Raw genomic sequence first — 24,262 nt, 5'->3', positions numbered from 1 at the left:
GCATCTCGCGCGCCACTGATGACGCTCCCTGATGCACACCTAACATTCAAATGCAAATGTTTATTTTAAATTTGACTAATATTCATTCTTTATTCACAATCTCCTCATCACAGGCAGGCACAGCACTCATTTCAGCATGTGTTCGTGTGTGCTGTCTGCGTCTCTCATAGCACGTGCCTATATCGTGCACTATATCGAACATTTTTTCTATCGATATGAAGGAAGGTGTACCGTCGATAAATATCGATACCGTTTTATCGCCCAGGCCTACCTTGCATGCATGTCAACCTGTTGTTGGGGACTCCCAAAACCAAAATATGAACCTTTCATTACCCATAATAGGGGCACTTTAAATAAAAAAAAATAAGGCTGAGATTTGCTATATAATACATATCGCTTTACGTGAGTGTACTGTATGTATGTGAAAAGGAAAAAAAAAGAACCCTTTACAAGTCCTTAACTCTTTTTAGTCCATCTGAATCTGTTTAGAAGCATGATTTCAAATGAAGAATTTATTGATCTAAATGTATTAAATTTCTTTACCTTGTATCATACGTGTCTGTACCCACATCAAACTTATATGTAGGAGGGAATTTAAGCGGCCCCTCGTGGAAGCCTTCAAGCACAGTCTCACTGCCTTTAGCCATGTTCAGCTGCAAGACGCAGAGAGGGAAGAATCAAAGAGGACAATACTACAATTAGTGTCAATATTAATAATACTAGCACAGGGAAATATACAGATTAAACAAACATATTTATATTGCATTGTTTTGTCAACATCATGACCTAAATTAAAGGGCACCCAAATGCCTTGTACAAAACAGTCGCTTTGACTTCAACGGCATTTCATATTTTCATAATATTGACATAATGTTATCTGTGAAAACATGGTCTTTGACATTTAGAGGGACTCACCTGGTCTTTTTCCCATAATGTGGACAGTTTGTTATTGTCAATGGCTGATTTCACAACTTGCATATCCAGGTCCTCGATTCGAAAATTCAGGTCTCCAAACCAGAAAACCACACTGCAAACATTTGTCCATCAGTCACATCTTACAATTTTCAATATAAATTTCAAGGTCATAAGGTTAGTTTAATTAACTTCCATCGTGGATTGCATCACCTTGGGCAGCAGGTCACATAATCATAACAAACACTACTGACCCAATCTCATGAGAAAACAACACATCTTACACATTGTTGAATAAAATGCATTTGTATAATTTGTTTCATATAAAAATTTACAATTTGCAGGATAAACGTAAATCTAACCATCATTAGAGCGTGAGCAGCTGGTACAATAACATACGAAGGAGACACAAATTGACCACTAATTTACCAGAATATAAAATTCCCAATTTCTTTGTTTTTGGCTTGTGATCAAACCGTATGGTATTTTGTAGTAAATTAATCGGTCTCTTGGTAGAAACAAAACGAATGATGCATATGCCATCATAGACAGATTGCGTGACAAGAAAAGCATGAACAGCACTGAACAACATACAAGAAACAATTAAAATATTTAGCCATGTCATTGCAATATCAAAATATTATTAATTAATATTTTATTGCAGATGCATGTTGTTTTATTTTAATTTTGTAAGAAAAACAAGTTGGGTCACAACTTTATGTCCAATATAAAATCTGGGACCAGAGCAAAAACAGTTGAGAAATGCTTTCCTAGGGGGGAGGTATAATACAACGGCACCATCTGTTGGTGAGATAAATAATTATGAATTATAATAATTGTGCAAAAGAATTTTGGCACACTTTCTTAAGGTCCTGATGGGAATTAAATATAGTTGCAGTAATAACAATAATGTGTTTATACTTTAATTGTATAGCGTGTGTGTGTGTGTGAGTGTGTGAGTGTGTGTGTGTGTGTGTGTGTGTGTGTGTGTGTGTGCGAGTCTTACTCATGATCCATGACGCCTGTAGCTGCTTGTCCTTCAAACTGCTGCTGCTGCAGGATGCTTTCAAAGTCCTCCATGCGCTGGTCTGAGTTCTCCATGTGTGCAGGCAGATGACAGTTCAAGAAACAGACCGAATGACCAAACACGTTCATGCGAGCGCTGACACCTCCTTTATTCCCCTGCAGAGCAAGAGGGTCAGAGATCAGTTCATTTTTCTAGACTTTTTTTTCTTATAATGTCCTGATCACCTTAGAAATTCTGAACAGTTCTGTACTGTTTTCTCGCCAAACCAAATAAGTGGCTGTGCAAAAAAAAAAAAAGAAAAGAAAAAGAAAAAATTAAGCAAATTGAACACATGGTTGATCAGCTACAAAGTGTCCACATTATTAATGTTTTCATGTCATGCTGTGGCTTTTTCAAACATATTGGCTGTTAAAATAAAGTACATAAAAATGCCTTATTCTGCATGACCATATTTTAGATCCCTTAATCCTACCCCATATCTAATTTACTTAACAACTACCTTACTAACTATTAATAAGCAGCAAATTAGGAGTTTTTTTTTTTCAGGGAAAATAGTGAATATGTGTTCCTTGTTCTAAACTGTTACCAAGACTGCAATAGTATATAGATGATACTAAATAACACTGGTCACCACCACACTTTCAATTGGAATTTATGCTCCTTTTTTTTTTACAATGATTTGTTACATATATGCAAAATGCTGTAGAATTGTTTATGGTAAAAGATGTTTAAAGTACTGCAGTCTTTTTGGAAACTGAAGGCCAAACTATATAATAAAAATATACACAGGGTTTGGTGGATGTGCAGAATTTTGTGATGTACATGCATTTAAATCAATGTAAATCTGCAGATCTTTCCATTAAAATCTGCAGGCAAAACTTGACTCAGACAAGCAGAACTGAAATGGTAACTAATTAATCAAAATATGGAACAGGTGTGCGGTAACCATGGCAATCAGTCATTAGAACTTAGACCTCTGATGAAACATGCGCTGCTGTGCTGAATTATGAGACAAACTGAGTGAATGTCAAAATGTCAAAGCATATCATTTGTCAAATATATCATTTTACCAACTATTTTAATTGCTTAAATACACAATCTTTATATAATTTGCCTTGTGGCAGCTAGGAAATAAGCCACAAACACTTCTCCCAGTTTCACATGTTTTTAGATGTTTTTCTTTTTTAAGTATTTACCGTTTTAAATTGTATAGAGGTCCTGAAAAGAATTTGGACATATTTAAAATTTATGAATTTCGAAGAAACCAAAAATTTTTTTTTTTTTTATAAGTATTTAAAACCTAACTTACACTTGTGTGATTTTTTTTTGCTTGATGAGTGTATTTGTGATATTTATTTTCAACCCCTTGGTTTGATATTTTTTTTACTGAATGAAATGTATTTAAAAAAATTTTATGTATTATGATATTTGCATAATCCTTGTTTGACATTTAAAATGGGTTGTTTTTCATGTGTTTTAATGCATTATACTTTCTAAAGGTGCAGCAATTAATAATTATAATGTATTATATAACTTTCAATTATTTATGAGATCATGCAATGCATTATAAGGTGCATTACAAGACATTAATGCATCAAAAACACTAATACATTTTATATATAAAGGCTTCAAGTGAAATGTTACCTAAAATTCTTTATCAATGATTTAAAAGAGATCATTTGCAGCTTTAAGTATCCTGCAGTTTTCAGTAAACCTTTTAGAGACCGCTTATGTTCGTTCATGCTCTATGAATTTTAGATGAATGTGACTTGGATTTTACTTTTTTAACTTATTAACAATAAAATTATTATTAAATGTGTTCATGCTGAAATCTGCAGAAAAATGGTGCTCTCTGTGTGATATAGATTAAGTTAACTATATTAAATTATAGAAATATAAAAACCATACAGAGGCATTTTTTGCCGCCTATAATTTAGAATGCCTGGAATTTTGAGTTTTAATATACTAATAAATTACATGCGTGCACTCGGTGTGTGATTTGGTGATATAGCCTACTTGAAAATGTCAGATCGCACATCATTACAACAACCCTTACCACATTAGCGCAGACGATGCTGTATCGCACAGCACACACGAGCCTCGACTTGAGTGGAAAATTAATCATCCGTGGTTGTGCGCGCACTTGTTTGCACGTGAGCAAAGGTGTTTTTTAATCTCGTTTTTTAGGAGTCTAACTTGCAAACGCCAGACCACTGATTCGTCAAACCTGCTTTCCTGCAGTCCGTGTTCTTCTGACTATTTTGTAGTAAGTAACGAATATGCTTCGGGGAAATGTATCGGAGTAAAAGTATACATTTTAATTAGGAAATGTAGTGGAGTAAAAGTAAAAGTTGGCTGAAATATAAAAACTCAAGTAAAAAACCCCAAAAATACTTAAGTACTGTAACGAAGTATTATTACTTCGTTACAATACACCACTGCTTATTAATACTCAGGGGGGAAACAGTCTGGCTTTGGTAATTCAATCATTAACTTTGTTATAAAATTTGACACTGTAATTCTCGCTGCGAGAAGTGAGTTTATCATTATGACGGCATCATTTTATATTCATTAGCTGTTTAGCACATTATTAATATTTCAGTAACGCACAGCATGAGATATTTGACAGAACCTCGTTAACAGCTTCCTGTAACCTTTCATATCTGCACACAAGGATAAAATAAATTGGTAGATATATCAGCTGAGAAACATTCAGATACAGAAACGTGGCGTTCCACCAAATAACCGCACATTTACATCAGAAAGGGAAATATGAGATTGCACCCTGAGAAACGGCCATGAAAAGGTCTAAGTGCAGATAACGTACCCAGATCCCGCCGAGGCCGGTGCGAGTGGTCTGTGTTTGAATGCCTCTCAGGAACGGCAGGTGAAAGTACTTGGCAAAGACCAGCAGCAGCATTCCCTGCATCCTCTGAGAAGTGACCTACAGACAGAGAGAAACACACACAGATATATGAGTCAACAGGAGATAAGCAGACTGAAAGTGAATTAGAAGAATTGGACATATTTCCTGCATACAGCCGGGTATATGAAAACACACAACCTGAGTACCAAACGCTTACTCTCTAATTTTAGAGAAAGAAAGAAAACTAAAACAGTTTATAAATAGAAATTGTTTTAATTCATTGAAATAACCCTGAAATAAAGTATAAATATTAGAATCAAAACTTTAAAAACTTATAAATGTTGCCTTGTCAATTATCTGAAATAAAATACATTTGAATACTAAAATTAGTAAAGCTAAAAGCAAAGTAAAGATAAAGCTAAATATAGATAAACATAAAATAATAAAATGGACAAAAACATTAATCATAAAAAAAAAACATTGATTAAAAGACTAAAACTTAAACTAAAATTAAAATGACTAAAAATATAAAAATAAATGCAAATTCATAATATTAATAAATTCTATAATAGTGTAAAATAACATTAAAATAACGCAAATTGTTTATAAACTGTGCAGTATGTATTCCAGTTTTTGTATGAATAGAATATGCTTGTTCATAATGCAAGTGTGTACACTGTATGCAATACTATTGTTAACTAAAACCATTAAAAAAAAATCATTACTTGAAACAAAGTAAACCATGAAAACTGAAATCAAATTTTAAAAAATATTAAACTAAAAAAAAAAAACTTATTTTATCTCAGCTATAGTTGCCAGGGCAGCATGTCTCATTTTCATTTAGTTTAACTTGAAGTACCAAATAAACAAAACTAAATACACTAAAACTAATAAATAAAAATGAATACAAACTATGTAGATATTAAAAAAATAATATCAATCACAGTTGTAAGTAATAATGACAGCACAATAAAACGTCACTAAAGGTAAAGTGACAACAGAAAAATACTAAAAAACATTCTAATTCAAAATATTACCAAAAACTACAATAGTACATCAATAAAACGATGCCGTGGGCTCCACTGGACCTTCCACTTCCAGTTTTGAGCAGAAGTGATTTCAAATGGGATTTTTAACATCCTTCCAGAGAGAGATGTTCAGAATTCTAGCCAACTGCCTACCCTGTAGTACATACTTTAGTGTAGAAACACTATATACAGCATGCAAAAATAAAGCAAAAATGTATAGTAAGCAACATTGTTTTCATAGATTATTTTTCCACACAGAAAATAAAGCCAGATAAAATGAGGAGGAGTCTAACTGATAGAAAATAGAAACATGAGCCGCAAGACCAGCAAAGAGATTTTCATCCTCAGCCACTCAGTCACTGTTACATAATGTGACCCCTGAAGCTCTAATGACAACTGTATGAATGTGTGTGTGTGTGTTTAAAGGGAACATTACTGACCAGTACATATCCAAAGGGGCTGAGAGCGTCCATGCAGACCTCGCTCCACTGGTCAGTGAAAAGAACATCTTTCAGTCGTTTGTTGATCATTGAGTTCACTTCCTGTAAACTGAGACAGGGTGCAAGAAAATACAGACATGAGATGAAGCTGAAATTAAAGGACAGAAAAATATCAGAATGGAGAGGTAGAACAGACCTCAAGGCAGGCGGTAGATTATACTGTATCTCTAGTGTTCTTATGTAGGTCATGTCCTAGATTATGACCTTCGCATTATAACGTACTAACTCCATCTATTCTGATGAAAACTTGCTTTACAAAAATTGACAGTGTATTATTTTGATTGTCTAGATTATCTTCTCTCCAGAGTATGGGTCTGAGTTCCTACTGATGTCATTAACAGGATACTAAATAAAGTTTATAAAATCTCATGATCTGATGTTGCTGGTATTGAAATTAATATATCATGCTTTCCTTGTCTATGAATCATGGAATTTGAAGCCCGTTACATGAAGTCTTCTTGACCACATACTCAGTAAGACTTTGTCTCTTTTTAAAGAAATGAATACTTTAATTCAGCAAAGGTGCATTAAATTTATCATTAAATGCATTTATTATGTCACAAAAGGTTTCTATTTCACATAAATGCTGTTATTTAGAATTTTACATTCATTGTAGAATCTTGAAACAACTGTTTTCAACATCTGTGATAATCAGAAATGTTTCTTGGGTTGCAAATCAGCATATTAGAATGATTTCTGAAAGATCATGCGAAAATTCAGCTTTACATCACAGAAATAAATTACATTTTTGAAATATTCTCATACAAAACAGTTATTCTGAGCTGTAATAATATTTCAGAATATTTTCACTGTGTTTTTAAAGAGCACAAGAGACTTCTTTCAAAAAAGACCCCAAACTTTCAACTGGAAATGTAGTTCAGTCATTTGTATTTCATTATGGTTACACTGATTGACCTTGTCAAACTAAATATTTCAGTCTGTTTTGGAGGTAGAAAATCACAGTGATTCTTGTTCTTTTAAAATAAAATACTAAAAGGTTTTGTGGTGCAGTGAAATTGTTATTATTGTCCGTTTAAACACTGACCTTCAACCCTGTGATATTCAACCAAAAACTATTTGTAAAAGGATTGAATGGTTGTTACAGAGGACATGATTTGAAGGAGAAAACAATACCGTTTGACTAATATGAAAATATTATAATAATATGAGGCGTAAATATATTTAAAAAAATATATATAACCTAAATTTTCAAAAGGTTACTGTTGAAAATTCAACAGTAACCTTTGTAAATAACAAAAAAAAGAAATTTTCTGAGAAATTGTCAGTAGGAACATTTCCAAGTATGCATCTGTGATAACTTTTCATGCTGAGCACCTTTCCTTTAGAAAAGCAGCGGCTCTCAATGGAAATCTCACCCTATAATATACATGTCTGTGTTTCCATCACCAACATTCAGCCCCAGTAATGAAGTGATGGTTTGGCGCAGCTCGTCAGTGAACAACGGCTCTGTGTAGTTAATGCTGCTCAATGTGAAAGCACGCAGGTGATGGAGATTTACCGCTGATTACAGAACCGGCTTTACTGATAAGATGCGCGTTAAAAATCGCATGCGATTTATCGTGCAGCCCTAGTTCAGTCATTTGTATTTCATTATGGTTACACTGATTGACCTTGTCAAACTAAATATTTCAGTCTGTTTTGGAGGTAGAAAATCACAGTGATTCTTGTTCTTTTAAAATAAAATACTAAAAGGTTTTGTGGTGCAGTGAAATTGTTATTATTGTCCGTTTAAACACTGACCTTCAACCCTGTGATATTCAACCAAAAACTATTTGTAAAAGGATTGAATGGTTGTTACAGAGGACATGATTTGAAGGAGAAAACAATACCGTTTGACTAATATGAAAATATTATAATAATATGAGGCGTAAATATATTTAAAAAAATATATATAACCTAAATTTTCAAAAGGTTACTGTTGAAAATTCAACAGTAACCTTTGTAAATAACAAAAAAAAGAAATTTTCTGAGAAATTGTCAGTAGGAACATTTCCAAGTATGCATCTGTGATAACTTTTCATGCTGAGCACCTTTCCTTTAGAAAAGCAGCGGCTCTCAATGGAAATCTCACCCTATAATATACATGTCTGTGTTTCCATCACCAACATTCAGCCCCAGTAATGAAGTGATGTCGTCAGGAGGCATGGCTGAGCCCACGTTCCACGTGATAATGTGCACCCTTTTGGCAGAAAGAGACATTAGAGAACAGCAGTCATCTGTGTACACATGTTCACATACTGACAGTCTCTACTGCTGGTTTTTCTTAGGCACCGCATCCAACAGCATTATTATGCAACTGTATTACCGTATAAGGTGAATGTGAGTGTTTTCTCCTGTAATTCACTGCTGAATATCTTTAGTTGGGACAGTGAAATAACAAAGCTGTGACTGTTGACACTGACAGATTGTGGGTTTGCCCTATAACTCATCTTTTCAATTTACAAACAGCAAGCAAAGACTGCGCAAACAAGTATCCTTGCGGCATATTAGTGAATAAACAAATTAAAGAAATGGAAATGGAAAGGGAGTAAGAACATCATCAGGACGATTACACAAAACACTGCACACTTGCAAAATCAACCTCGTTTTGTCGTGTCACATTAAATGTGTTAGTAAATCATCTCAATGAAGATCCAAACAATGCTAGGAATATATAAATATTAGGGATGTAACGATTCACTCAACTCACGATTCGATTCGATTCACGATTATAAAAATATCTGCATGAAACAGCAGAGCTGAATGAGACGCAGATTCACTCTCTGCCAGCAGGTGGCGCTTAAAGCGTTTCCTTGGTTTCCGCTGTAAACAAAGGAGCGCTGCACTTATGAACTTTAATATGCATTATACAGAGGTGTAAAAGATGAAAAGAAAAAATACCATCCAAACTTTTCTAAAGACAGTAAGTTCCCCTCAGACATACATTCATATTAACTCCTACACCTAAATGAATCGCGATTTGTTTAGCATCTCAACCGATTTGAATCGTCATATATTTGAATCGATTTTCAACCGGCTCGCGGTTAATCGTTACATCCCTAATAAATATTCAGTATATTTTTCAAGAATTCCACAAGCACCCCTCCAATATTCAGTAGGCTATCAACCTTTATTTCAAATAAAGAAATAAATGTAAAATATACATCAATTTCAAAAGAATTGTTCACCCAAAAAAGAGAATGTACTCAACCTCAGGGCATCCAAGATGTAGATGAGTTTGTTTCTTCATCAGAAGAGATTTGGAGAAATTTTGCATTACATCACTTGCTCACCAGTGGATCCTCTGCAGTGAATGGGTGCCGTCAGAATGAGAGTCCAAACAGCTGATAAAAATATCACAATAATCCACAAGTAATCCACATGACTCCAGTCCATCGATTAACATATGTGAAGTGAAAAGCTGAGTGTTTGTAAGAAATAAATAAATCATTAAGACATTTTTGCTTCCATCTAAAATATGAGTCCACTATATACATAATATTGCTTTCTCCCATGGAAAAAAAATTGTCTCGTCTGAATCAGGAGAGAAATATGCAAAGATCAAGCACCGTTTATAAGTGAAAAACAGTCCAAAATGGTTGTAAACAATCTGAGATGACAACAGGGGATGGACTTTTTTAAACTGGAGGAAGCGTTATTATGGATTATGGACTCTCTCATTTTGGCCAAAAGCAAAGGTTAATATGGTTAATAAAATAGTTAAAATGTCTTGATGGGTTTTTTTCTTCTTCACACAAACACTCAGCTTTTCACTTCACATATGTTAACTGATGGATTGGAGTGGTGTGGATTACTTGTGGATTATTGTGATGTTTTTATCAGCTGTTTGGACTCTCATTCTGACGGCACCCATTCACTGCAGAGGATCCGTTGGTGAGCAAGTGATGGAATGTTACATTCCACTAAATCTGTTCTGATGAAGAAACAAACTCATTTAAAACTTTGATGGCCTGAGGATGGGCACATTTTTAGCAAATTTTCATTTTTGCCTTCTCAAATTTATTTAAAATTTGATTAAGCACACTGGACTGCTGCAGGTTAATGGGGAAAAAGACTGTTGACAAGCTTTGGGGTCAGTAATTTTCTTTTTTTATACGTACAGGAAATCGATACTTTTATTGAGCAAGAATGTAATAAATTGATCAAAAGTGAAAGTAAAGATGTGTTGTAAGTAGAAGATTTCAAAAACATTTAAAAAAATCTTCCCAACCCCAAACATTTAAATAGAAATGTATATATTATTCATTCAGGATCCACATTTGCAAAGGAAAATATACAGGCTATTTAAGCAAATTCAAAATTCAAGATAATTCACATTAATGTCCAAAAGATGTTTTATTGTTTTAAAAAGTAAAAGTAGCAATAATCTGTGTTCTCATGAGTAACGTCTCGGTTACGTATGGTAACCCTCGTTCCCTGAAGGAGGGAACAGAGACGTCACGTCGGATGACCGACGAATTGGGATCTCGCTTAGAGAGACCAATCTACTTCGAGTGTAAACTAAATGAGCCAATGCACATTGGCATGCGATTATTGCATCCACCTGCCGCTGATCACAGCGTGAGTATAAGTAGGCAGCAGATGCAGCGCATATTCAGGTTTTCTGTACCACCGCTGAGCGGCTGGGTCACCGGCTCGGCTCCTCAGCGAAAACCTGAATATGTGCTGCATCTGCTGCCTACTTATACTCACGCTGTGATCAGCGGCAGCTGGATGCAATAATCGCATGCCAATGTGCATTGGCTCGTTTAGTTTACACTCGAAGTAGATTGGTCTCTCTAAGCGAGATCCCAATTCGTCGGTCATCCGACGTGACGTCGAGAGTGACAGACTGAAAGGGAACTGTATGCACTATATGTAGATGCTGTGAATGCTGTAAGCCATAATAATGTGGAATGTGGAAGTACTGTAGATGTGCAGGTAGGCTACAGTTCAGCCAACAGTCATGCCCAAACCTGCACTTGTGCACTTGGCAATCTAAAGTTTAGTTCGTACTAAAGTAAAACACTTTTGAACTGGCTAATCAAGGCCTTTAAGTTCACTTGTTCGCCCAAAAGCAGAATACAGTGCAACAGGTGGCTTCCAGCAGTAAAATATTCCATACACTTTCACCAAAATTGATTTTTAAAGGGGTCATGAATTGAGAAATAAAAATTCCCTGGATGTATTGACATGTAAGAGGTCATTTTACTATAAAAACATCCTGTGAGTTTCAGAGCTCAAAATTTCCTTGTTAGTCCAAAAACAGCTTTTATTGAAACCAAGCTCAGAAAATTACTCATTTCAGATTTTGTCACATTATGACGTAATAGTGCAATGAACATCAAGATGTGAACCTGACAGTAATATCACAACATGTAAGTATTAGTATTAGGTATCTTAATTGCTGGAGCGGTCAATCATCTCTTATTTACATCGTGCTTGCACTGTTACTTATGATGAAAGCATTTGCGAAAGTGCAAAACTCGAGTTGTAATGACAAGATCACTGCATTCATACGCTCAACAGTCTGTCTTCGGCTACAATGCTCATTGCTGCAACCTTTCATGCGACAGGAGTAAATATAATACTATAATCAACACTCTGCATCACTAGTTAATCTCAACTGCTGTAATAATAAAAATGTAGTAAAAGTTTTTGAGAGAGCTCCACATGTAATACTTATTTCATATGCAAAGATGTTAGCCAATCACATCAACGGGCATTTCCCCTGAAGTCTCACAGCAGACACACCCCTTCCAACCGAGCTTTCAAATCAGAAGGCTAAAATCAGGGTAGAAAATGTCATTTTTTCTGAATTATGACAATTTTTTATGTAAAAATCATACCAATATTACAAGTGCACCTTAGGAAGCATTATCAAATATTAAAAAAATGCAGTTCATGACCCCTTTAAGAACAGCATGTAAATATTTGACGACAGACCAAACATGAGCTCTAAGGTTGTCAAGTAATGGTATGCTTATGTATAAGCCATTAGTCCTGGTGTCAAACTCAGTTCCTGGAGGGCCACAGCCCTGCACAGTTTAGATTCAACCCTAATTAAACACACCTGATCCAGCTAATCAAGTCCTTCAGGCTTATTTGAAAACTACATGGTATGTATGTTATGGTGCGTGCAAGTCATGTCGGATACATCGTATTTACGCGTTGAACGCACATGAACAACACCACAAAGTCGTTATTACGAGTGGGAAACTCGAAATTTTCTTTAAGCCCTGAGTTTCCGAGTTGGGGGCGTGTCAGTGAGAAAACGTCTCAGATGCAATGGACGCAGCCAAAGACTATAAATATGCAGCGTCTGTATTGACGGTAAATTTGTTGAAATTAATAAAATTATTAATTTTTTGTAATGTACAATAAAACTGTTACACAAAATATTATATTATTGTATAATTACCATAGAATATATAATTATTCAGTTTGCATCAAATGCATAAATTAAATAAAAACAGAAAAAAGAAAAAAAACACAGTGATGCACATTCTTCATTCATCATTTTGTAGATGTAGAGTTTTAAAAAAAATCGTTGAATTTTATGTAGAAAAGTTAAATCGCCATCTTGTTCCGACCAAAGTGACTTGAATGCACCTGACGTCGTAATTACAACTTGTCAACTCGTAAGTACGAACGTCCCAGGAGGACTTCAACGCAGCATTAGAGCAGGGTTGGAACTAAACTCTGCAGGGCTGCGGCCCTCCAGGAAATGAGTTTGACACCTAGTCAGAGCAATTTTGAACTACATTAAAAAAATAAAAAAAAACTTCTAGTGAAGAACTACACTACCCATAATCCTAAGAGAGCTCCAATTACCATGGAATATATAGTAGCTGCAATTACCATGGAATATATAGTAGCTGCAATTACCATGGAATATATAGTAGCTGCAATTACCATGGAATATATAGTAGCTGCAATTACCATGGAAACAGATTTTGGTGTAACCCCAGTGTCCTGGCCAAATTGCCGCCACTGGCCTTTGTCAATCATGGCCTCCTAATAATCCCCATCTACTTATTTGGCTCTATGACTCTCTCTCCTCTCCACCTGCAGCTGGTGTGTGGTGAGTGCACTGGCGCCGTTGTACTATGGCTGCTGTCGCATCATCCAGGTGGATGCTGCTGGTGGTGGTTGAGGAGATACCCCCCCATATGATTGTAAAGCGCTTTGGGTGTACAGCAATACACAATAAAAGCGCTATACAAATGCATCATTCATTCATTCTACTCTGACTTCTTTTTCTCAGAATTGCAAGATATAAACTCACAATCGTGAATGATAAAATCAAATTCTGAGGGGAAAAAAAAAATTTCTAACAATTGCGACTTTATCACGCAATTCTGACTATTATTTGCAATTGCGAGTTTATAACTCTGTATTTCTGAGAAAAAATCTGAATTGCGAGTTTATGTCGCAAAAGTCGCAATTACCTTTTATTTTTTAATTAGTGGTAGAAATGGGCTTCAACACTATTTATGCACATAGTCAATTACTAAAAAGTCAGTTATAAAGTTGTAATATTGCAAACTTTTCAATGTAATATTTTCACTCTTGGCCAGAAAATATAATTGGCAGTTGAAATTGAAACCATAATGCAACACTTTTTAAGTGAGCTACATTGTTAAAATCGTACCTGAAATCCTCCACCACCTGCGGCTGAGTGTCGGCGGTCCCAGCGACAGACAGGGCTCTCTGTGGGTGAAAGACGGGATCGGTAGGTGGTGGTCTGTATGACGGGGCCTGAGGAAGCGAGGCGGCCCTCATTGCAAGGTGGCTCCGAGACACTGCAGTATGTCCTGAAAGCTTCTGTCCAGCCAAACTTGGAGGTCCGTGATCAACATTGAGTTTAGGCTGAGGTTCTGAGGGGTGATTGGAGCTGTTGGGGCTGGTTGGTTCAGCCTGGTTGCTCAGCTGCTGCGGTTTAGGAGATTCTGGAGGTTTGGGCTCCGATACGTCGATAGATCCTTCCACCCGCGGGCTCCTCTGAGGCCGGCGTGGCCTGGCTGGAGCCGCTGGTGGTGTAGAAGGGGCAGGAGAAGATGTGGAGGATGGGGATGTATCTGCTGGTCCTTTTGGTTGTCCAGATGATGCCAGATCATTAGTCTTGCACTGGCTTTGAATATGTTGCTCTGGTTCCATCCTTATCTAGCAAAATGAAGCACACTGGTGGATCAATCAGCATGTGCATTTCAACTACATTTACTTGTTAACTACATTTTCAATTTCTCCTTGGTAAAACTCCTGATAGAATCACAATGAGGCATTTAAAAACAAACATGGCATGACAAAATAAAGGCTGCTCATATAACGTTCATATACTGTTCCCATTTATTTCCAAATGCAAAATGGTTTGAATGAAATGATGTAAACAGCAACACCTTGTTAAAAAGAAGCACACTTTAGCATACTTTTCAAAAGAGTACTTACTACAGAAATAATATACTTAAGTGCAAACTGAATGTAATGTTTCAAACACTTGAAGTGCATGTTAATCACGACTAAATGAAAATGTACTGAATTTTACTGAAGTTGGACTTAAAGGGGTCATATGATGCGATTTCAAGTTTTCCTTTCTTATAAAAGTTTTATAAAAGTTAAGACTGGTCCACGCCCTCCTAAAATGCCTCGTTTAAACACGCCTCCACATGTCTACGTCACTGTGTGGGAAGATTTGCATAACGCCGCCCAAATGTTCATGCAAAGAAAGAAGGCGTCATGACAGCGATTTAAACTTAATTCACTTCAATAAAGATAACTATACATGCTATTCTTGTCATGAGCATCAAGGTGTGGGGGCGCTGCGGTGCAAATTCCACTCATGTTTAGTACATGTTAACTCAAAGATTCGTAGAACAAATATAAACATTGGACTCTGTGGTTGATTCTGTGTTAAGGTAAGGAATTGTTACACTGAATGACATTTTAGTGTGTCTCTTCTGTAAATCAGGGAAAAATGTATGATATTTATTTTTTGCTCAGAAAAACAAAATTGCAATTAAATTAAACAGAAAATTGTTGAATTTTTTTGGGGGGGGGGGAAACAACAACAATTTAAAGCAGTATTACACTTACTGTTTTTATGCTTAAACTTTTCGTCTTTGACCCAAGTACATCTGAATGAAATTGTAAAATGTAATTTCATAATTTTATTGTCTTTGAAATACGGTTCAAGTGTACTTTAATGTCATTTCTATTGAAATGCCAAGTATTATTTATATTTATATTTGTAATGAAAGAGTACATTTAAAATAAATTAATGTAACACTTTATTTAAGGTGTCCTTGTTATACGTTACATGTACTTACTATTATAATAATAGATACAATAATACAATAAAAAATAATAATACAATAAATTATGCATAATTACATGCAAGTAACCCTAACCCAAAAGTTAGGCCACTGATCAGTTTTGTTTTAATAACAGTTATATTGGACACCTAGCTTAGTGACATGCATTGCCTAGCTGTATTTTAACAGGTTAAATCTCTGTAATCCTTTTGGTTTGTTTTAAGTTAAAACAGGAACTCACCAAAACCACATGAGCAGTGTTGGGTTGTACTGACACTGGGTTGCATAATCTTAGACTTTTGCCTTTGAAAAAGTCTTCAACAGATATACTGTGACCAATATTAGAATGAAGTTTTTTTTTTTTGTTTGTTTGAATTATTCTTATTTTCAGCATTACTGTGTTTAATTATTACATTACAATATTCTGTATATGATTACACTATAATAACATAGACAAAACACTCGGTTAATATTTGATTGGTTGGCATGATAGCTGAAGAGTTAAACACAGAGAAGCTCTTCCAAGGTGATGGGTTTCATCTCTAGCTTGAGGGGAGTCTATTCTAGTTTGAAATGACTCTCTCTGAAATGACAGCTGACAGGCTGGACAAAGAACTAGACTAGACAACAGACACAGCTGTGAAAGTTCCCTACCCACAGGAAACACTACTTATAGTTGAGTCAATCATTTCAAAACTCTTCTTGATGTTGTTGTGATGCAAATACCAGAAACAGTATATCCATTGATATACTTATGACAGTTATGTTATGTTAAAAGGGTAAGTGACTGCTGTGTACTAGAAGTGAAAAACACCACTGTATGATTATCAGCATAAGTAAAACTTGAAAAACCTGTTGTACTGAAAAGTCATGTTCATATATACGAGTATCAAATATGAGTAAGCTTTTGAGGAATGCTTGCTTGTGCATCTCTCAATCATCGTTACATTGCATTAAATATTTTGATCATCAAACTAAGCATTTAAATATCATCTTTTTAAGACATATTATTGATTCATACAACTGATATATTATGCATTTTATGTCAGGAGTCTGGTATAAAGATCTCATTGAGTTACACCACAAGCTATTAGAATTTAATCTTACTTTTTGGTCATATAAATATCAGCATTTGCACCAAATTGGATATGTTGCTAACTTTGGGCCTCTGCATAAAACTGGGGTGTTTTATAAAAGCCATGATGTATCCAATTTTTTTGCTAAAGGTCCAATTCTGTTCGATTTAAAAAAATAAATAAATCTGACTTTTATTTTATATGACAAGATTAAAATCACTAAAACCCTCCAGTATCGCTTTCAACAATACAAACACCATTATCCAAAGTCAATAGTCTGAACCTATAGGCATATTAAATATTGAGACAAATAGCCAACAACCCAATTTCAAATATGTATACAGAGTCATGTGTCTACTATGTTTCTGCACAGTTGACATGCTCTACGCCTCGCTGTGCTCTGCTCTGCCTGCCTGACCGGCTTTCACTGTATTGACAAGATTGTTACAGTCAAGCACACGTCTAGAGGTATTTGCTTATCAGTGTGGAATAACACAAAGCATGTGACCAGCAGGAAAAAGAAAAGAGACTAAAATATAGACTCCACCTAGAAATGACCCCGAACGCAATGAGTCATTGTGTATGTATTTGAATATGCATACACACATATACACCCACATCAATGGATGTGTGCAAAATTCTAGCAGTGAATCATTGTGTTTGCATTTGAATACGTGTTTGTTTGTAAATAGATGGGCAGACAGAGAGACAGACAGAGAGACAGACAGAGAGACAGACAGACAGACAGACAGACAGACAGATAGATAGATAGATAGACAGATGGATAGATGGATGCTTTTTAGGCATGCAGCTGTGCTGAGTGTTGAAAACTTACATGCATAATTAAAAATTAAGCTTGAAAAATTAGACGTTTGTGGGGGTGGGTGGGATTCAGTCACTTCATAGCAAATGAGTGAACTGTACTTGTTGTGTTGTCCATGGTAAAGTATAATTAAAATCATTGCAAATTAGTTAACATGGTGCACTGTTGTTTTATGAGTGGTTTTATATATGCAATGTAAATATTCTAATACTTTTGAATCATAGTTATACACGTGAGGTTGGTGACTGAGAAATTGCTGAAGGTCACCTTACAATAATGTGCATTATGACCTACTTCTGTGTCTGTGTGTGTTTTATTAGAGGACGAATGAAGAAGCTTTTGAACCATTCGATATCTGATAGCGCTAATTACATTGAAAGGCTGTCTGCGATGAATAAAGCCACAGTTACACAAATGCACATGCATTTCTCTCTTTCAAACACACACACTAACACACATTGATTAATGTCACACATTTATACATACAATAGAAATGATAAACAATAAATAAAAAAACAATAAATAAAACCCAGATAGAAAACATGTAAACAATTCAGTATCAGTTAAACACCACTGAAGCAAAGACACAGCACTTGGGTCCAATCTAAATGCATATAACCACAGCTGTAATAATAATAACATAACATATAGGCTATTATATTATTAAATTATGTACGAATTATCAATCATACCTGTGCAAGCACTCAGAGTGTTTGCACTTGTGCTCTATTGCATATTACAGTTTAACAGTTATAGTGTTTGCATCAGTCTATTTCTTACCCAATTTCCTTGTTCAAGACAGACTGAAAAGAACTGGTGGTATGTTGACAGGAAATATTATTGGCACCGATGGAAACCAGGCTCACTGATCAATATATTCAAATAGCTTCGCAGACATCAAAAAAGCTCATCATTATGCGACAATATTGTCCAAGCTGATAAATGTGAAAGCGCGTTCACTCAATAGATAGATCCAATGTGACACATCAGTCAGTGCCCGTTCTTCCTGTTACATTACCGGCGAAGGACCTTGAGGTTTAGAAGGAGAAAATGGGTCGCTGAAGGCAGGTGCATTTCATCTGCGGATGTCGCGGTGTTCTTCGACGTGATTTGGTTTCGCCAAGCAAACCGCAGCGCCTGCTGTCAATGACAGACGCGAACGGTCACTGCTGTCCTTCAGAACTGCTGCTCGCGCTTCATTCTTACAGCAGCGCTGCTGGCGTTGCTTTCGTCAGCGATTTAATCACCGCGGACGTAACGCTCTTGTCACGTGGTATTCCGCTGAAGCGCCGCTATAGATATAATAGATAATATCTGAATTTCCACCAGAGCATGCGAGGTAGCCAAAAGGTTAAAGGTTTAGCATTTAGCATTGGTTTCATGCTCTGTTTCAGTGTAAATGATATGCCGCATGAGAACGCTTTGCCGTTGTCATGGCAATCAGCGGGTATCGTTTTTTAAGCATACATTTAAGTATGCAAATGATTCACATATTACGCTTTGAATGCCAAATGAAAGCCAAATGTGTATTTTTTTTTCTTCAAATTTTGTTACATTATTACAATTATTACGTATGAAAACAACGTATTAAGTAGACTAAAATTATGTACAAAACAAAGCTGAGGGGGTCATAGCCATATCACCCTGCAGCCCAAGACTGGTTGCCCACTGAAGCTAAGCAGGATTGAGGCTGGTCAGTACCTGGATGGGAGACCTCCTTGGAAAACTAGGTTGCTGCTGGAAGAGGTGTTAGTGAGGCCAGTAGGGGGTGCTCACCCTGTGGTCTGTGTGGGTCCTAACACCCCAGTTTAGTGACGGGGACACTATACTGACAAAAGCACCGTCTTTCGGATGAGATGTTAAACTGAGGTCCTGACTCTCTGTGGTCATTAAAAATCCCAGGATGTCCTTCGAAAAAGAGTAGGGGTGTAACCCCAGCATCCTGGCCAAATTCGCCCATTAATTGGCCTCTGACCATCATGGCCTCCGTCCTAACCATCCCCATACACTGATTGGCTTCTTCGCTCTGTCTCCTCTCCACCAATAAGCTGGTGTGTGGTGGGCGTTCTGGCGCAATATGGCTGCCGTCACATCATCCAGGTAGATGCTGCACACTGGTGGTGGTTGAGGAGATTCCCCTCTTCTATGTAAAAGCGCTTTGAGTGTAAGGAATTATTATTATTATTACCACATTTACCAAAAATCAATTATTAGTAACTACCCAAGAATAATAATAATAAAAGTTTTAAATTAGTTAATGTCCCTTAAACTCCAGTCCATCCCGTTACATTGGTGCTGCTTGACTTGTGCTTTTAGTAGCATCATTTTCTTGGAGGCTATAAGCAACATAAACTTTTCTCTATTTTCCTGATTTTAAGAAAACTTAAATAGCATAAAGCATAACATGTCCACCCCGTTGTGTCAGTTTATACTGGACAAATATATTTCTTCCTAAATGTTAGGATTAACCAGTAATCCATGCTGTTAAGGTCCACTGTTATGCTATTAAGGTCCACCATGTTGCACACTGTATTGTAAAATTGTTATATAACAGGGTGGACAGACTTCATAGAATGTGAATGTTAAATATTTGATCAGTCTGTTTTCTGATAGACATTTTTCCCTCTGATAAGACAAATAAAAAAAATACTTACTCAGTCCAAAGTCCAAACCTGCTCAGTCCAAAATCCACCAAACTGTAGGAATGACCTTGTTCTCATATTCTTTAATCAAAAACGTTAACTTCCCCTCACAGCAACATCTCTTCTCTGGTGACATGTGCACTGACGCAAGGGCAGCACAATAATCCCACCCCTCTAGACACCTGTCACTCACATGAGATCGCAGCAATTAGCAAACAACAATTATCCAATTGTCATGTCTATGTTCATTTCCTTCCGTGGTTTCTGTGTTTATTCCCACTCTCATTTGTTGCCTTCATAATTCATTTGTTCAATAATTAATTAGTCCTACCTGTGCCTTGTTTTTTTATAGTTTTTTTTGCACAGAGTATTTATAACCCATGTTTACTTAAAGGGGTCATATGACGTGATTTCATGTTTTCTTTTTTTCTTTGAAGTGTTACAAGCTGTTTGTGCATATATAAGATCAGTAAAGTCACAAAGATTAAAGTCTCAAACACAAAGAGATATTCTTTCTTAACTTTTATTCTCGCTGTAGTATTGTTTCCGCCGCCGTCATGGAAGCTGATATTCAAAATATGGTAAGGGGAGTAACATTTCCATCACATGCTTGAGGTATTCGGCCAATCACAATGCACAGGATAGCTGGCCAATCAGAGCACAGCACACCACAATTTACAGGATGAGCTTTGTAAAAATCGTAAAAAAGCATTTCAGAAAGGCAGGGCAGAGAGGAGCAACAATTATGTATGGTATGTGGAAAAAATAATGTGTTCCCCCCCTTAATGACAAATGAAATAACACAAAATAATAGTCTCAAAAGCTTTAGATTTATTCACTATTAATAACAGCCATATATATATATATATATAGGGTTTCTTAGGTCTAAGAGTTTCTTTAGAAAGTAGAAAGTTCTTTAGTCCTTTTTTTAAAAATCAAATGTAAATTCCTGTCTCAGTCACATGTTCTTGGTTAAATAAACATTACTTACACTACCAGAAAACAACAACAACAAATACAATTCTATTTTATATTTTTACATTAACAATGCAATCAATATTCTGTTTATTAAAGCCAAGTATGAATATCATCAAGTTTTTAAGCATTTTACATTTATTCCAAAACTTAAAAAGGCGGTTCATGCTCGAAAACCCTCCAATGTGGCTGAATTACAACAATTCTGCATAGATGAGTGGACAAATTCCTCCACAGCGCTGTAACAGACTCATTGCAAGTTATCGCAAACGCTTGATTGCAGTTGTTGCTGCTAAGGGTGGCCCAACCAGTTATTAAGTTTAGGGGGCAAACACTTTTTCACACGGGGCCATGTAGTTTTGGATTTTGTTTTCCCTTAATAATAAAAACCTTCATTTAAAAACTGCATGTTGTGTTCACTTGTGTTATCTTTTGCTAATCTTTAAATTCCTGTCTCAGTCACATGTTCTTGGTTAAATAAACATTACTTACACTACCAGAAAACAACAACAACAAATACAGTTCTATTTTATATTTTTACATTAACAATGCAATCAATATTCTGTTTATTAAAGCCAAGTATGAATATCATCAAGTTTTTAAGCATTTTACATTTATTCCAAAATAATAACTCAAGGCAGTAACAATTTAAACAAAATATTTTATTTGTGAACTTATGTTCAGCTATTCTTTATAATAGTTAACTTTTAACTATTTTTGAATTATTCGGTTCATCATTCATCAAAGCTCAGTAAATATTGGTCACAGACACAGAAATTTACTTTAAATTTCAACATGCTGATTTACTCACTAAAAACTCCCACAGATCATGTTTTCAGACCATTTCAAGTCTTATTTTGACGTAACAAAGTGGTTACATCTAAGTGTGTGAGTTGTTTACTTACTTTTTTAAATGAGTCTTCCCATTAATGCCATTATATTGTTCATTCAGACTGATTCGCGAACGCGCATGAACACAAGAGGCGGGATTTATCGCATGAACCAATCACAATGTTTCTTTAGAAAAACGTAAAGAAAACACTGTACTTATTCAAACAACACGATCTTTATTTACCCTTGCAGACCTAGTTCAGCTGCTGTGGAACTTAAGATAGAGGGGGCGGAGTTATGAGGTTTTACTGACAGTTTGAGCGGATCCAACCAGATTTAGTCACAAGCTCTTTTTAATACCTTTCATTAGCTAAATATTTGTAAAGCAGACAGACAGATGTAAAGGGTGACCAATATCATTGATTTATTGAAGGAAAGAAAAACCCACCATCACCAAAAAAAAGGGCACTTCGGAGTGTAAGGGCAAAAAGGGCATGTGCTCTGCACAGATTGAGCCCTACCTGTGCATGTGCCTGACATCATATGACCCCTTTAAGTCTGGTTTCCATTGTCATTGCATTGTGGATTGTGCTGATCTTGTGTTTGTTTCTGTATTCCTGAGCGTTTTGTTTTCATTTAATTTCATTAGGATCCTGCCTCCTTGCCTCCACCACACCATGATAGAAGAATGGAAACATGGATAGCAGCAGCTTTTGTGGATCTTGATCTAGAAGGACTTTCTTTGTCTCAAAATTCAGTGAGGTTTTGTGAGTTGGTGAGGTGCACCATCTTAGACGACGTCAACCTGAAGACGAAATTTTGGGTTGGTTCCAACTATAATGTGGACAAGCCAGAAATGGAGAATAATACATGGAGAAACTACATCCTCCTTTGCCTGGACTTCCCCTACCCATTGTCGGTGTCCTCACCCGTGCACATTGTGGACCCTCAGTTAGAGGCCATGTTCATCCCAGAGCCAGCTGCCAAGTCCACCTACAGCCATGACCATGGTCTCCTGTCCCACCAGAAGGACTCTCAGTCACAACCTGAGACTTATGGCCCTCCGGCTCCACCACAGCCCTCCGAGGCCATATCTCTGCCTTGGCCCTTCAACCCTTCTGCTCCACTCTGGTTCATCATTCCTCCACCTCCACCAGGCTCCCGCGTCCCTCCAGCTCCGACTTGGTCTGTCATTCCCCTGGCTTCGCCATGGACTTCCAGGCCTTTTCCTGCATGTGGGCCCTCCACCCCTGTTGCTCCACTGTCATCCATGCCTGTCTCAGTCTTCCTTGCCCCTGGCTACGCCTCACTCCTCTAACCCATCAACTCCGCCTTGGTCATCTGGGCCTACAATGTCACCCTGGTCCTCCATGCCTATTGTGTTGCGCTGGTTCTCTATTCCTCCAGCTCTACCTGGGTCTCTACCCAACCATTTTGGGTCTCTACCCAGCCAAGTCCGACCCCCCTTTTTCATTCAAAAAGCTGTTTCACTCAGATATATGTCACAATAGAGAAGAAAAGATGATAATGCTGTTTCACGCTGACTTTAAGTGATTACATGCTGAAATGTTTGTAGAATCATTAACCATATGAGCAATAATAAACAGATTGTTTGAAATATTTTAGTAATTACAATTAACCGTTGATGGGCAGGTTGATGCTGTTTGGTTGCTGTTGAACTTCATAATCCTATGATTCTTTTATGAATGCACCTGTCATACCATTAATTTGATAACAGCACCTTATAAGACAGTCACCACTTTGTGATATCTCACCCCAGCACTTCAGACCAACACATGTAATGTGCATACCCAGAATCATGTGTTGCATGTAAGCTATGTTTATTTGCATTGGGTTTATCTAAGATTTTTAGCAAAATTTTATTATGAGATATGACTGTAGTGTTGTATTATATAGCTACAGAAAGTGAGCCATTTTAATAAGATAAGATGTTTGTGTGTTTGTGAGAGTGATTATGTAAGCTTAAACTGCCACTGGTGAGAGTGTCTTCTACAGAATTTCACACTCTGGTGCACACTAGACTTGAGTCTCTATACTGCGTCGGCTTCTGCACAAACAGAGGCAATGCTGCTCACTACACAATATTCATGCATTTAGGCTCTGAACATTGTTCATACTAGATATTTTTTCCACACTCAATTTTTTTTTATTTCTACAGATATTACAAAGTCTCCCATCATCCCAAATAAGTTTTTTAACATCTGACTATAGAAAAGGGGATCAGAAGAAAGATGCAAAGCTAAAGAACAA

The 24,262-nt window shown here is 36.4% G+C and overlaps 1 protein-coding gene across 1 annotated transcript in view; it reads right to left on the bottom strand.

Moving 5' to 3' along the window:
* inpp5jb (inositol polyphosphate-5-phosphatase Jb) overlaps positions 1–18,762 on the bottom strand; it is a 26,201-nt gene extending 7,439 nt beyond the window's left edge. The window contains exons 1-8 of the mRNA XM_016552267.1: positions 18,324–18,762; positions 13,988–14,499; positions 8,426–8,533; positions 6,274–6,382; positions 4,767–4,883; positions 1,919–2,094; positions 916–1,027; positions 544–653 (exon numbers count right to left, since the gene is read on the bottom strand). Of these exons, the coding sequence (XP_016407753.1) occupies positions 544–653; positions 916–1,027; positions 1,919–2,094; positions 4,767–4,883; positions 6,274–6,382; positions 8,426–8,533; positions 13,988–14,493 (1,238 nt within the window). The 5' untranslated portion in view covers positions 14,494–14,499; positions 18,324–18,762. The remainder of the gene's footprint in view (positions 1–543; positions 654–915; positions 1,028–1,918; positions 2,095–4,766; positions 4,884–6,273; positions 6,383–8,425; positions 8,534–13,987; positions 14,500–18,323) is intronic.
* Between the last annotated feature and the right edge of the window lie 5,500 nt (positions 18,763–24,262).

Source organism: Sinocyclocheilus rhinocerous, unplaced genomic scaffold (genome assembly GCF_001515625.1).
Source record: "Sinocyclocheilus rhinocerous isolate Xijiao unplaced genomic scaffold, SAMN03320098_v1.1 scaffold285, whole genome shotgun sequence".
NCBI classification, from domain to species: Eukaryota; Metazoa; Chordata; class Actinopteri; order Cypriniformes; family Cyprinidae; genus Sinocyclocheilus; species Sinocyclocheilus rhinocerous.
This window is presented reverse-complemented; position numbering and strand designations above follow the sequence as displayed.